General features: G+C 38.7%; 1 protein-coding gene across 7 annotated transcripts in view; it reads right to left on the bottom strand.

Moving 5' to 3' along the window:
- The window catches only part of eml4 (EMAP like 4), a 99,149-nt gene that overhangs the window by 21,216 nt on the left and 61,707 nt on the right, over positions 1–16,226 (bottom strand). For 2 of the 7 annotated variants that reach the window (XM_083539905.1, XM_083539903.1), the window contains exons 3-11: positions 12,020–12,152; positions 11,224–11,421; positions 8,266–8,406; positions 8,132–8,157; positions 7,895–7,927; positions 6,250–6,373; positions 5,106–5,255; positions 2,117–2,186; positions 1,478–1,588 (exon numbers count right to left, since the gene is read on the bottom strand). In XM_083539905.1, coding sequence (XP_083396031.1) covers positions 1,478–1,588; positions 2,117–2,186; positions 5,106–5,255; positions 6,250–6,373; positions 7,895–7,927; positions 8,132–8,157; positions 8,266–8,406; positions 11,224–11,421; positions 12,020–12,152 — 986 coding nt within the window. The remainder of the gene's footprint in view (positions 1–1,477; positions 1,589–2,116; positions 2,187–5,105; positions 5,256–6,249; positions 6,374–7,894; positions 7,928–8,131; positions 8,158–8,265; positions 8,407–11,223; positions 11,422–12,019; positions 12,153–16,226) is intronic. The other 5 variants (XM_083539908.1, XM_083539906.1, XM_083539909.1 and 2 more) reach the window with 3 other exon arrangements.

Genomic DNA, 16,226 nt, shown 5'->3' with positions numbered 1-16,226 from the left:
ATTATTATAAAGGCATGGGGACTGAATGTGTAATGAAATGTTCAAAATAAATACAAATCTTATGGCCAGTTGCCAATGAAGTTGTGTCCATATAGTGTATGTTGGAACAGGATTTGGACTCCGTTTGTGATGTCCCAAATACTTTGCCCCGTTACTTCAGGCAGAGATATGGCAGGCTGTTTTTTCCTGAGGCGGAACTTCTGCTTAGTCCTTGAGTGCTCCACAACATTGAAAGTGAGAAAACTTAAATTTATATGCAAATTTAAGCCTTGGTTGACATTGTCACTATTTTTAACATACAGAACCTATTTTTGCACAATAGCCAGAATGTAGGCAAGAGCATTTATCACTAACCGGCCAGAACAAAGAGGCGTCTGAATGATATGTCATAACATTTTTTATTATTACAGTTATATTTAATTTGGTGAAACATCCATAAAACAAGTCCCTTGATGTTCCCTCATAAAACTATTTTGTTCTCTCCAAAAGTTGAGATATCAATAAGCGATTGGTCGTTCAGGAACTATTTGTTCATTTTGAACGTGTCTTTAAAGTGTTCATTTTCTGCTGGATGTGCATTACCAAAGGATGTCAACATCTCTGTAGGTTAGGTACAGGAAACAGAATGAAGTAGTTCCATGTACTTTGTTCTTTTGTCACAAGACTCATATATACGCCACAAAAAGTATGCGGGAGTCACATGACAAAAGAACTAACAAAACGGACCAGAAGAGATGAAAAGTGAGCTACTCGTTCTGTTTATCATTATTTGTCCTTAGCTGCATTGTCATATCTTCATTATCGAAATATAGTTGAAGTTCGTGTATGTAAACTTCTTCGGGGATCTGCTTATTGAAAATGTTATATTTTATTTTATATCTGTGGAAAGGAACTAAATTAACTAATGACTCAAAAAAAGATTCCTTCATTTTGATGAACGAGATTCAAAAAACCAAGAAGCAACTAAAATGATCCGATCCTCCCAGCACTAATATCAACCATTATATTTGTCTAAAGCATCTGCCATACAGCAATGCATTAATGCAAGCAGATTTGCCTTGCAGCCTATCAGAGCCGTACCATAACAGAAAATGAATCAATAGCTTCTAAACAAGCAGATCAAAATAGAAAAATAATCTAAAATGTGCTGTGCGACAGGGCAGAATAAAACCCAGATCATTAACCGTTTATCTCAAGAAGACGTTCTAAAGAAAAAAAGTGCTTGTATGGGTTCTAAAATGATCAGGAATGTGTTTAAAAAGGAACACTAATATCTGGCTGATTAGACTGTCTATGTGGTATTCTACACCTTTTTATGCCTCCAGCTCAGCAGGTCAGTCTGGTTCACACACACACACACACACACACACACACACACACACACACACACCTCATGCAACACAACAAAGAGCATACCATGTATGACAGTCAAAAGGTTAAGAATTAATGAAAGAATTAACAATAATCAAATACTCACTGCTTTAGAAAAAGCAAGGGACCCCACTCCTCTTTCAAAGGTACCCATGCCAACGATCTGCAGGGTTTGCAGAGTGACCGAGTCCCAAACTCTCACATGAGGCTGTAGCGGCTGGAAAAAACGTGTAATAAATTTCATTTCATGGGGTTAAAACTAGAGGTTGACCAATATCTCTCTATCTCTAAAAACCTCTAGTAATGACAGAATGTTTCATTTGAGCAGAATGAACTGCAGGGGCTATGCTGATTTCTTTGCCATAAATGCCATAATTGTGCACATTAACACAGGCACTCTCTGGCTGTACAGGTGTAAATCCTCCTATCTGACCTTTGAAAACAAGCTAAGATAAATGTGATAAATGTAGGTCACACTGAATAAAGACATCACCATAAATGTATAAGTCAGCTTTTAAGGTTAAGGGCCCAGCAATGTGTCGCAATGGCAATGAAACCAACAACCTTCCACTGCCCCATGCCCGAAGCAAAAGCACACTGCTTTTTTTTTCTCACAGTGCTGTGAGATACCATTTGCTCAAGTTACACACCTACAAAGTTCATTTGTTGTGAGCGAGACCTGTATAAAACAAAGGATGCCTTGTTACACAGTGAAACGTGAGAGGAAGAACATGACTTAATTTACCCTGCCATCTTTGTCCACACCTGCGATCTGTCCTGTGGCAATGCGGATCTTATCCGGGTGAATAGCAAGGCTGGACAAGACACAGACGACAAAACACGTTAATCTCCAATCACTCACACACAATAAATAAATAAATAAATTAGTAAATACATACATAAATAAACTGTAATAAATCGCATAATCAGAACACAGAATCTGTCTAAGAGAAATAATTAATTTATGTCAATTGTATTGAGTAGATTTTGGTGAGTCAGTGCAATTTTGGGGTATCATATATACCCATTCATCTTTGACATTAAGATGATTTTGGAATGAATTGGACACACTGACTGCACCCTAGGCCTTCTCACCCTCACTTTATTGATGCACTTTTGGCTGAATGAGCCAAATCTCAAAAAAGCACACTACAAAATATATTGAAACATCTCCCCAGAAGAGTACACTCTACACAATTTTATAGTGTGCTTTTTTTTTGACTACAGGCTATTATAAGCGCAATACAGGTTATTATAAAAGCAAAAGACTAAATGTAGAATGAAATTTATATATATATATATATATATATATATATATATATATATATATATATATATATATATATATATATATATATAGAGTTGAAACAGGGACTTAGTTTAATTATGACTTTATGACGTCCCAAATAGTTGGCATTATTAGTATATTAAATACTAATTCATACATTCTTTTATACTTGAGTAATTGGTATATTTTATACAGTACCCATTCATCTTTGCTACATAATTAACAGTCGGAAATCAGGTGTAGGTCATGTCAGTGATAGAGATTTCCTGTAAGTTTTACTTATACGGTAAGGCTGGGCAGTATTTTGATTTTATATATATATATATATATATATATATATATATATATATATATATATATATATATATATATATATATATATATATATATATATATATATATGTGTATACACACATACACATACACACACACGTGTGTGTATATATATATATATATATATATATATATATGTGTATATATAGATAGATAGATAGATAGATAGATAGATAGATAGATAGATAGATAGATAGATAGATAGATAGATAGATAGATAGATAGATAGATAGATAGCGTGGAATAAATTGTCAACCATAAAAGCTTTTGAAATTTTTTTATTCTGTCTATACACTGTCGTGTAAATAAGGGGTGTGGGCAAGACACTGCACGTGAGACTAAGTCAAAAACATGGCGAAAGAAAAACAAACAGGTAAACAAAAACCCTGAGCAGGAGGAGGAGAAACTTGTTAATCAAAGAGGGGCAACATCTGTAGTGTGGACATAGTTTGGGTTTGCAAAATCTGACAAATTGCAGAAAAACATGACTTGCGAACTGTGTTATGCTAACATACTCGCTAGCAGTGGTAGTACACGCAATTTGCACACGCAATTTGCACACGCAAAAGAATATGGTGAAAGCCAAAAGATGCGCTCCATATTATGCAATCAATCAAACTTCAGTGCAAAAAGCGCTTCGGTGATTAAACCAGTTTGGCCGAATCATTTATCAAAGACATGTCGTATAAGAAAAACTCAAAGAGATGGAAAAAAGTAACACAGGCCATTACGATGTATATCTGCAAACACATGGCACCAGTTTACTGTGGGGGCGAAAGGGGGGGGTTCAAGACTTGATCAAAACCCTTGATCTGAGGTATGTGATGCCAAGCTGCTAGTACTTCAGCAAAGTGAAAGAGCAGTTAAATTAGGTGAAGTCCTTCTCATTTATGAAGTATTTAATTTTATTTATTATACAAAGTTTTGTTAATTCTCCGAATTAACTTCCTCTTTAACTATACCATGAAACATATAGTTAACACAAAATAAAATGACTTATACTGTGAGATTATGGTCACACCCTGTCACTGTGTTACTATCACTAATCACTGTACAGAAGACTCACTTCTGAGCTCAGAGTGTGACTTCCCCAGCAACCCACTTGACTTAATTACAAATGACATTAAAAGTATGTTTTTCCCCCCAAGTTTTTTTACTTCTAAAGCATCTAACAATCTTAAACAAATTCTCCGTCTTTACTAAAGCAATTCAGAAAGTGTACAGCTGAAGATTGAAAAAAAGACCACTTATTTTCCCCCCATTATCTCCAACTGTCCAGTTTCAGTAAATCAGTGTGCATTATAGCCTCTGATTCTTGTTCATGGCTGACAGGAGTAAAACCTGACAAGATCTCTTACGCTTGTAGCCTATCCTTAATTCTCAAGTTATGCATTCTGAGCTGCTTTCTGCTCACCAAGGTTGTAAAGAGTGATGATTTGAGTTATTCTAGACTTCCTGTCAACTCATACATTTCTAGTCATCTAGTCAAATCTGCTCTGATCTCAGTCATTATTAACGTGCTTCAGCCTGTAGACAAAATGCAGACAGAATTTTTTTTTTCTCACCACACCGTTTTGTGTGGAACATTAGAGGCCCGGGAGATTAGCAGCTTCTGAAATACTTTACCCAGACTATCTGGCAACCGGAAAAAAAACATGCCACGGTTAAAGTCACAAAGATCACCTTTTTTCCATATCGATGCTGAATGCATACATTGATCTTTATCTGTATGATGAAAGCAACGGTAATTACTTTAACTTGTAAAAGTACGAGCCCAAATATTAGAAAGTGGTCTATGAGTCAAAATAACGGTCTATAGAAAGCGCAGCAGCTACTTAATGAACAACTCAGATTCACAGCATTGTGAAGGCGCTTCACATGACAGATATTTCCATCTAATTTTCATCTTCGGGTGCTTATCTTTCACCAGCACATTTCAACCAGAAATTAAACACACAAACATCTGGAATCAAATGGCATAAACCATATGCAATCTCATGACTTGTGTTTTATGTTCCACACCATTTGCCACCTATGATCGATGACATTGTCATTTTGTGTGTGTGTGTGTGTGTGTGTGTGTGTGTGTGTGTGTGTGAGAACTCAATCTCACCATTTCACACAGTCAGTGTGCCCTAAGTAGTGACGCTGTGTCCGCTCTTCATAGTTGAACAGCACAACCACTGAGGCAATGAAGTAGACAATCTCCCCTGTGGGCAACAAGTAAACGTTTGCCCTGCAGTCACGGCCCCTGTAGCCATATCTGCCAATAGAAGTCAAGGACGAAACCTGGTGAACCTGATCAGCAGGTAGTGCTGCAAAACAACATAAATAATCATCATTATGAGGCAGGTGCGTGGCAGCCTGGTGTAAACCTGTCAGCTGTCACTGTATGAAATAGTTTGAAATGCACGCTCATTATAGTAATATATTTATACTCCTGCTTTTACTAACCAATCTATGAATGGGGAAAAAAAAAATTATTACAGTTTTTGCAATGAACTTCAGGTCAACAATGTGTAATTAATTTCATCTGTCTCGCTGATCCCATTATTGAAATAATCTCAGCATTTATTGTTATTCGTTACTTGGCTGACAGATTGACTGACATACAAGCAGACAGAGAGATTATGAAAAAGGCAGGCAGATAAATAGATAGACAGCTACAGAGACAGACACAGACAGGCAGAAAGAAAGATAGATGTATGTATATAAATATATGTATCGTTCTGACAGATAACATACAGAGACAGATAAATAAACAGATGGAGAATTGACAGATAGAAAGACAAGCATCCATTCTGGGATACCATGATGGCTGAATACAAAATAAATTGTGCTTCTCTAGAATAACAAGGCTAATCCTCATATAGCATAATTACATACCTTGCCGCCTTTTAATTAGACATTGTCCATACAATATGGTTTTATTATTAAAAAAAAAAATATCGTGAAAAAATCGTGATAGCTCAGACTTTTTTCTTCATACAGTATATGCTTTGTGATGTCTAGTTTTAAGGCAATCATTAAAACCTGAAATCATTAAATCCCAGGAATTTCCCTCATTTTTATTACTTCAAATTCAAGAACCTGGTTGTGGTGCATCTTACACTATCCAACAATTCCAACGAGTCATATATATGTTAATGCATTGGGTTATCTTTCTTATCAAAGAAACCAGATGATGTGTGACATCAGTCCAGGTCTCAAAGAGAGACAGTGCAGAGCAGTGGTGCAGAATGTTCTGGAAAGGATACACCCACTCCAGTTTGAGTCTCTCCGGGGGAAGCTCAGTTCGCACATCATCGTAGTTCTCGATATCTGACGGGATGAACATGGTGATTGGCCGTCCTCGCATGAACATTTTGATATAGTCGCCCTCTGTGGAAAGGTCACAATTAAGAGGTCAAGCATTCCCTTAAATCAGATTTGGAGGTGCAAATACACACATACTGTCTGATCTGGGAACAAAAAAAGAGAATGTGCAAGCTCAGTGGATGCATGTGCACGGAAATAGTCCTTCAAATACCTTCAGGTTTTTATAGATAACTGTTGAAATAATCAGCGAGGAGGTTCGTCCAGTTCACATGCCTTTAATTCATTCGAAATATCCAAGCAAATCAAAAGAACAATTTAGTGTCGTGCAGAAAGCCAAAAGCAGCACGTTAGATGCCCAAACTAGGCTGGGATTAAAGAGAAGGAAGGCAGAAGCATGAGGAGAGAATGACGAAATGACAGAGTCAAGAGGAGGAGTGAGCCGGTTAAGAGTTTAAGGGTGTTTTATGGTATTCCGCTTTCCCTTCTCTCCCATTGAGCTCTGTTCGGTTTTCTTTTTCTTGGGCTGAAACGGGACATCCAGACTAAAAAATAGCACATTCGATCCCTGAGACGTAAAAGAGACCTCTTTTAAAAGCATCTTTTACACACTGAACTAATGTCTTCTGCTGCAAGGTATTTATAAGCATACCACTGTGATGATGCATCTTAGCGATTTAGCAGTAAATTTCCCATAAAGATATTCCGCGTGTGAGGAGTGTTTTAGTGACATTTGCCTCAAGATGAAGCTGTAAAGTGTCATCTATTTACTCACAAAATTTTGGTCGCTAATGAATCAAAGGACCTCTTTTATACCTATATATTTTTTTTCATCCAAAAAAATACAGATTTTTCTTATCAACCCTTTCTAGAAGAAAAATATACACTATATGGACAAAAGTATTGGGACACCAGACTTTTCCAGCGCAAAGTTGAAGGCACACATTTGTTTAGGATGCCTTCAGATGCAGGATTTTCTAAGAGACCCAAACCTGTTCCAGCATGACAATGCCCTTGTGCACAAATCCAGCAGCAGGAAGATATGCTTTATATGGGTTGAAGTTGAAGATCTCCTGCTATAGAACTTTAACCTTATTGAACACCTTTGGGATGAACACGAACGCTGATTGCACCCCAGGCCGACTCACCGTACATCAGCTGACTTTACTAACACACTTGAAAAGTGGAGTCTATAATGGGGACTGAATGTCGAATGCGATGTTCGAAAAACCTCAATGTTTTGGTCTGGTGTCCACAAACGTTTGTCCAGTGTTCCTGAATCTTTAAAGAAAGACAAGGAGACAGAAACGGTATGAAGCGGAGTGAAAAAAAAAAAGGAAAAACAAGAAAGATAGAGAGACAATGAGGTTCGCTAATCTTTCACCCAGATCAGCACGTTATTAGACACGGCCATTGTGCGTCTAATCATCATTTCGGTTCGCGTGTTATATATAGCCATGCCGACAAAGCACACCGAATTGGAAAGGAATGTGAGTGACAGGTGCATGTATTGTAGCCCAGCCAAAAGCAAGTAGACGGGCGAGAATGTGCTTGGCTGCTTCGTTTCTGCAGGATGGGAACGCTTACCTTGACTGTTTTTCTCACGAGTCGACATTTTAGCTGGTTATGAAACAGAAATAACAGTTGCTCTAAACAAACACGGGGGCGTTACACGACAGAAAGAGAACAGCTATAATAATGACAAACAAAAACTGATGGGAGTCATTAGAAAATTGGTGGAAAATGGTGGTGGATGTGGTGCTAATAAAAAAGAAAGGGTGGTTAAAAAAAAAAAAAAAAAAAAAAAAGGAAGAAGAGCTTTACCTTGGCTGATAACTGGATCTCTGTGTCTGGGGATGAAGCGGATAATAATAATTATTATTAATGTAACTAAATAAAACAATGCAGAGGTGGTCAGGTAAGAAATGACATGGTAGAGAAGATCATTGATTACTAACTTCTCTGCATTCTTCACTACTTTGGCCAACAGTTTGGAAGTGGACGCAGCTTTGACCAGCTTGTTCCTGTTCTCCTCTCCGCTTTCCCATGTGGTGCTTTGAGACCGCTCCATTCCTCCACCACGCTTTGCGCTGTGGCCCCTGGTGAGGGACAAAAAAAAGAGCAAAGAGCAGAAAACGCACTCTAGTCTCGATTTGTGCAAAAAAAGATTTTAAAAAGCAGGAAGAAGAACAAACGCTGTTGTATCAAACACAAGCCGAGAGGAATTTAGTAAAAAAAGGCATGCAAAGATCAAAAGATTGCTCAGTATTGATTAGAAATAATTGATTAACAGGGTTCAGTTCACAATTGACACCCTTCATATATGTGTATGCCTTTTTTTTAGTCTTTGGTTGATCTCAAACCTGAAACAACAGGAAAATTGGTCCTTCATGAAGGACACAGTCAGTCTTATACAGCTCTGTTGGAAAAATAAAATTAAAAGTCCATGCATACGCTAGGCCAGGCGTAAAGAGAAAAGCACACCCCACTCATTGGTTAGTATACACACAGGTTATCTCAGATAAAAAAAACTCCAACCCCAGTCATTTGGCATGACGACTAAAACAGTAAAAAGATATAAAATCAGACAGAGAGATTACAGAGAGAAAAAATATAAAGGCATGAAAAAAGGAGTACGGGAAAGGGCAATCCTCATGCGTAGCCGTGCTTAAGGAGAAAATGTTAAGATCAATAAAACAATCTTGAGCAATGGATCACTTCAATGACCTCCCACCTCCAGCATTTTTTTTTTCAATCCTTTGTTATTAAGTACTCATACAGACAAATCAGGCCTTCATCCAGGAGAACACCTACTTTAGGACTGGACCTTGGACTTATTGCACAACAAACTCCTGGATATGAACATATATTGAAGAAAAAAAAAAGGTGCTACATAAGATATATTAGTTTACTGACACTGATCTCTGTATTCCACATATAATAGTTTTATATATTATAATTTCCTCATTTGCACCTTTATAGGGTTTTACAAATATTATAAATACTATTTTTATTCCACTTTGAATTGTGTTTATGTCACAGACACCACGTTGTACTGTGTGTTTGTGTATGTGACAAATATAACAATTTTTATGGAGATCTTGGTTTATACACTATATGGGCAAAAGATTTGTATGTGCTTTTTGAACACCCCATACCACATTCAGTCTCGTTTACCATTATAATAACCTACACTCTTCTTGAAAGATGTTCCTCTAGATTTTGGAGTATGGGTCTCGAGATTTGTGCTCATTCAGGGACTGATATAGTGTGAGGAGGCCGCTCCAAATCAAGCTCCATGGAGATATGCTGTACATGGGTTGGAGTAGAAAATCTAGAGTGTCCTGCTATAGAGCTCCAACCCTACTAAACACCTTTGGGAGGAATGTGAACGCTGACTGCACCCCAGTCCTCCTCACCTCACCTAAATCAGTACCTGACTTTGGCTGAACGAGCAAAAATCGAAAAAAATATAGTGGAACATCTACCCAGAAGAGTGGAAAATGGGGACCAAATGTGGAATTAGATGTTCAAAATAGTCCGTTGTCCACACTTTTGTCCAGGTAGCGAAGGAGTCTTTAGTGATCCAGTGCTTGTGTGCACGCACACACACATATAATCGCACACACAGGCCCACAGCAAGGAATATCATCACACAACAGTTCCCCTCCCTGTTAACTTTGAGCAAAAAGTAAGCAGAGAAGGGATTGCATCAGATTAGACCTGCTTCCCAGTCTGTGTCTCCTGTAACAGTTCAAGTTTGTCCTTTATACCGAGTGACAACTTGAATCCCACTTCGATGAGAGTTGATAAAAGTGCAATGACAGATTAGCTAGCGGCTAGCTTCCTCCACGTCTTCAAAACAACAACAACTCGCAGCACTTAATGGCTGTTTGTTAATATCTGAGGCTGAATCATAAAAGTTACGGTACTAAGCACTATGTGGTTCCATAAAACCGCTCAGCCGTGGAGTAGTTATGTACTTGCTTTAATGCGAGTGGAACACTCATAATCCATGTCTGCACAAAAAATACAATTGTTTGCAGATGCCTGTTCTGGCTAATTCTCCTGGCCTCAACTCAGGCCTTGACGAAACATTTTATTACCTGCACGGTCCAACATGCACGGATCAGACCATGAAAGTTTCATTTTAAGGGACGGGGCTAATTGCTTTGTCATGGCTTAGCCTAACTGGACTCGACAAGCTGCAAGGACGATATGAAGATCTCAGCAAAACTGCCTCTAAGCTTATTAAGCGCATGCTGATTATAGCGCCTGCACTTTATAGAGCACGCTACAGCCCATGCATAAGCCTGACTGCCGGTCCCGGCATGCTGTAGGGACCTGCTTCAAGCTAGTCGTGTCGCTTGAGAGCTAATGCTTTCTTACATATTTGGCGCTCATGCACGGACCTAGAGAGGACTAATTAATACAGAGTGCTCTCCAATTGCACTGATCCCATGCCTGCTGCATGTACTCTTGTTTTAGTTTAGAGGCTATTAGCAATTACATGCTAGTCAGAATTTATATAGATCCAACAGCTGCAAAGATCAGATACGACTTAAGATGAAAAAGTATGACGTCGCTTCTTCTCTAAGCACAATTTGTGTCCTTAAATTGCAGTTGATCCGTCATTTTAAATGTTTCGTATCTTTCATTAGTAAACAAATGAAACCAGCAAGAGCCAGAGCATTAACTCTAATCCCAGACAGATTATGGCATACTTTATCTTTGTTTAAGACTTTTGTGCAAGTCTGGCCGACAAGCAAAGGACTTCATTGTTACAGAGCAACATACTGATTTGGGAAGCATGTCAATCCTGTCCCTTAGCCAGAGGTATAGTGCATAGTGTTATAGAATGCTGCCAGAGGTTTGCAGTAGGCTGTAGAATTGCAGCAATGGATGCTTGAAGGAACCTTTTGCCTGGGGTAGACACTTTGCTTTCATGGGTGGCCCTCTGGGGCTGGAGGGGATGAGGGGAAGGGGGTTGGCTGGAAGGGGACGGTGCCTGTGGTGTGCTGGGTGTTGAATGGGGTTTATCGTTAGCTTGTGGAGGCTCTTCCTTCTCCTTGATCTCCTCTAGCATAGGCTTGTCTTTTTTCTTCTCAGCACCGCTGCAAAATAGGCCAACTAGGTCAGGACAAAACAGGTCAAGTGACAGAATAAAGGGACAGCAGAGAGTTCAAACGGGCAAAAACATTAAAAAAAAGATGATTCAGTGAAAGGAGTGTATAAAACGAGTACAACTCAATTATTCATCTTTAGTATACATCAACACTTCCTGTGTAAATTGCAGCAAAATTATGGACACAAATGAGGAAGCTTACAGAGCAAAACTTCCAGGTCAGAGTCTTACAGAGAAGAATAAGAAATGGTATTTACAGGAAATTTAGGCATAACATGACATGATTTTGACAATATGATTAGAAAGAAGTGCACTTTGCTTTTGCAAATTAATCCGGGTTCTGTATTTCTGCCTGCTTCTAAGTGTGTATTATAGGGATGTGCATCTCCATAATAATGTAATAATCATATATAAATAAATAGTTTTTTACCTACGCAGATATTTCAAACAACGATGCCTCCCGATATAAATGCCAACTTGTATCCAGTGCACACTGGTTTAAATCGATGCTTTGCGTCAGCAAAGCGCTAACTTTTATGCCAATACACCGATGCGACTCGCCGAATCTTACCATCTTACTGTATTACCTTTTGGCTGCAGACGAGAGCGTTTCTTTCCTGGCTACAGACACCGTGGAGCTGTCTCTGTGAGACTTGCGGCCACTGGAGCCACCGTTAGTGATACAGGACATGGAGAAAGCCTCACGCAGCGGTGTCTGACCTGCAGAGACAGTGCACTTTGTTTCATTATAGTGTGGATTCACAGAGTTCTGAGTGCACAGCTACACTTATTAAAGCAATATTCAAGCTAATAGGGATATTTAAATCAATATTGCTCCATAGACTTATTTGTTTGACCATTCCTTCTACATGTACTGGCAAGGACAAGCAAAAAAAGGGGGTGGTGATATAAGGTGATTTGCATGTAGAGATAATGAGGACAGAGGGGAGACTGAGTAGTAGGTATAACGTGCAGGATAAAAAGACAGCTTAATAAGGACTGGAGGCAGAAAAGCTAATTGGATTTCACAGGACGGGGTTAGCTGAGGTACAGAGCGAAACACTCCAAAAAAAGAAATAGCGAGGTGAGATTAAATACAAAAAAATTTAAAATTAGCATCACCTAAGGCAATAAACAGAAAAAAGGCAACACCTTGTGGTGTGCAAGTTGTTGCTCTAGAAGATAGGAAATATAACCTGATCCATCCCTAAAACAGGGCATGTGAAATTCTTCCTGAATCACATGACCTGATTGTCATAACATGTCTTTTATATATTTTAAGTTGTATTAATTGAATGCATCAAAGACCAGTTAATCAAGGTTTTCCACAGGACACAGGAGCTCAAGCAGGCTAAAGCAATCTGAAATTATTAAATCATGTATAAATGATCGTGTATCAAGTAAAATTGTGTAAAAGCTGGTTAAAGGAGTGAGAATTCAGTAGCCTGAACGCAAACCTGAGGTAAATCTTTAAATCCTGCTGATTGGTAAAACGGACAAAGCAAATCTAACCTTAAGATGTCATTCTTAGGCTAAGCTCTAACACCGTTGCACCAGTTTGCATCAGCCAGCTATTTAAAACCAGCTTTCAGTGGCTCGCTCACATAAAAGGTCTGATTTAATTGTGCTCGCCGCGGCTCTGCTCATGGGATTCTCACATGCGTCTTTTTTCGTCTTCGCAGAGACGTTCGTAATTATTGAGTGCCTGCCTGGCCCCTGTAATCTTTGCTGTGTAGACTTGATTAATTACGCCTTCCTGAGTGGATGAGTCTGTGTTTGTGCATGTGGTGGAAGAGAGGTGATCTGGTACCATGGCCCAGTTAGCCCAGTTGTGTGTTTGTTTGTTTGTGTGTGCATGTGTGTTTGTGCCTGTACAGTTTTACAAGCTCCCATGTGACCTGAATTAATGGAGGAAATCTCTGCCTTCCATCCACAACAGATCACAGACTTCCTTCCCCCACCCCCCACCCCCTTTTGCTAGACACTAACAAACACATTCGAATCCTGACAAGATCAGACAGTATCAGGCACAGGCACAAAAAGAAAGACTCACCGTCTTGACGCTTTTAATCATATTGTAAAAACACTCAGGTGTTTTTTTTTTTTAAGCTTTCGTAGTCTTCCAGACAGCAAAAGTACAAACTAACAGCTTGCTTTATACTTGCTAAATGTACAGTGAAATTCTTCCTTTGCATATCCTGTTAGAAACCTCAGGTCAGACTGCAGGGTCAGCCTTGATACAGCATCCCTGGAGCACAAAGGGTTAAGGGCCTTGCTCAAGGGCCCAAGAGTGGCAGCTTGGCGATACTGAGGCTTTAACCCCACACCTTCCAACCAGTAAACCAGAGACTTAACCACTAAGCTACCACTTCCCTAAATGAGAATAAGGAGAGCACAAACGCAGTCGCCCACTTTTAGAAATTATGCAGTCGAGATTTCAACTTTTGGAGAAATTCACAAATGTCAGCACACCCTAAATGCAATGGCTAAGTCTCGCTTTGGGCAAACTACTTTCCAGATCATTGTACTGCCCCGGTATTGTACGAAGCAAAGTAAGAGATTACCCATCCTCCCAAATACCTTTTAATACGTAACGTCTAGTGATTTGTTTTGTGTTATACCCCAGAGTAGATGATCACTTGCTATCGAGCTCTGACCGCAACCCTATTGAACACCTTTGGGATGAATGTGTAAACAGACTGCAGCCCAGGCCTCCTCACCTACATCAGTACCTGACTTTATTAACATCCTTGTAGCTGAATGAGTACAAATTCAGTGAAAATTATGGACACAAACTAACTTTACAGACTGTAAGACTGAATTGTAGAACAAAATTTTAATAGAAGTAAATTATGTATATTTATTCCCCATGAGCAAGCCTGGGATGACCGTGGCAAGGAAAAAACCTCCCTGGGAAGGTATGAGGAAGAATTCTTGAGAGAACCCAGACTCAAAATAAAAACCCATCCTTGTTTGGGTGACACAAAGAGTGTGATTATAAATCATTAAAACACGACAAACACCGGAGATTGAGAAATATCATCAGCGCTGGACTGTATGATTATGAGTAAAGTCCTTTCCACAGTCTTATACAGTCAGTTGGAGATGTGGAATCAGGAGCTTCTGAGCAACTCATAAATTATAACTCCTCCAGAGCCATGAAATGTTCAATGATGAAGAAACAACAGGTTGAGGTTGTTTATCCCTATTATCCGAAATCTTCATGAAATGGGACCCAACTGGCATAGTCTATATATGGATCAATATCCTCGCTGGGTCAGCATCTTCTATTTGTGTGGGACACAAATCTCCACACCACCACTCCAAAATCTCATGGAACATCTTCCCAGAAAAGTGACTGTTACTTTAACTACCTAGGTACTAAATGAGGAATGGGGTGTTATGTATGTTATAGTCAGGTTTCCACAAACGTTTATTGATATAGTGTAAATCCAGATTCTATTGTAAAGGTGTGAGTATCTATATACAGTAAAATACAAGATTGACAGAGAAATTACTTAACTGAAAATCTATATTTCTATATAGATCTATATAGAAAGAAAGAAAGAAAGAAAGAAAGAAAGAAAGAAAGAAAGAAAGAAAGAAAGAAAGAAAGAAAGAAAGAAAGAAAGAAAGAAAGAAAGAAAAAGAAAGATCATTCTTAATTCCTCCTTTTTTTTTAACAGGATTGTTACTTAAGGCTGGAATTTGGAAATGCTCTACAAAGAGAGCCTGTGCTAATTTTATGTGTTGTGTGCTGACTCTTGATTAAGGATTTATAAAGCCTCAACCTATAGATCAATAGTCGGTTCCATTTGTTTCCCTGTGCTGGAAAAAGGGGAAGACCTGCTGCCAGGAATTACACACACCTACTGGCTTTCAGATCTGCTGTGCACATACACACTATAGTTAGAAGAGCAGTGATAGATGGTGGGAACTCTTAGTAAAGCATAAAAAATGTGTTTGTTGGCATCTATAGACCACACACACACACACACACACACACACACACACACACACACACACACACACACACACTGATAGTTGCCACTGGTGTCAGAGCACAGTGGGAACGGGAAAGGAGGAGGTGGAGAGCGGATGAAGGCGAAGGCGGTGCCAAGAGCTTTTTTGTTTTGGCATAAATGCTTTTCTTTTTCTTCTTATTCTCTGTTTTGTTTTTCAGTACATGACAAAGCTCTCAGTGCTTTTTAGTAGCTCTATCTGGGTGTTTTCAGAGTAGCTTTTTCGAAAGCAATTCTGAGTCAGGATATATGCAGCTTCCTCAGTTAATAACCCGCCAAGCCCATCCTGAATAATTGATAGATTTATTAAGAGGGTTATTATTTAGTAATTTAAGTAATTATGTAAATAAACCACTAAGTAAGTTTGCAAGTAAGTAGGTAAGTAAACAAAAAAAAAAATTCAAAAAATACCTACAGTACCTGACTACACTTGAACTACAGTTGGTTAAGAAAGCTGCAGCATGCACACATCACCCAGGTCCATTTCTCTCTGTCCACTGGCTCCCAGTACAGTACAGGATTCAATATAAAATATGATTTGTTTTTAAATCTCTGTCTGGTATGGACCCAACCTATTTAAATCAACCTATACATCTGCACACCCATGGTCGAACTCTCAGGTCCTCTAATCATGTCTTGTTCAAAGTGCCTAGAACAAGAAATGCATTTTGGAATTCCCTCCGTCCGTTTATTCCTTTTATTTGTTGTGTTTTAATGCTATTTTCTTTTCTTCTGTTTTTGTTCTTAATATTTACTTTTTTTTTCCTTTTAT

Source organism: Silurus aristotelis, assembly GCF_946808225.1.
Source record: "Silurus aristotelis genome assembly, chromosome: 4".
Taxonomy (NCBI): domain Eukaryota; kingdom Metazoa; phylum Chordata; class Actinopteri; order Siluriformes; family Siluridae; genus Silurus; species Silurus aristotelis.
Note: the sequence above shows the minus strand (reverse complement) of the source record. Positions and strands in the feature narration are given on the sequence as shown.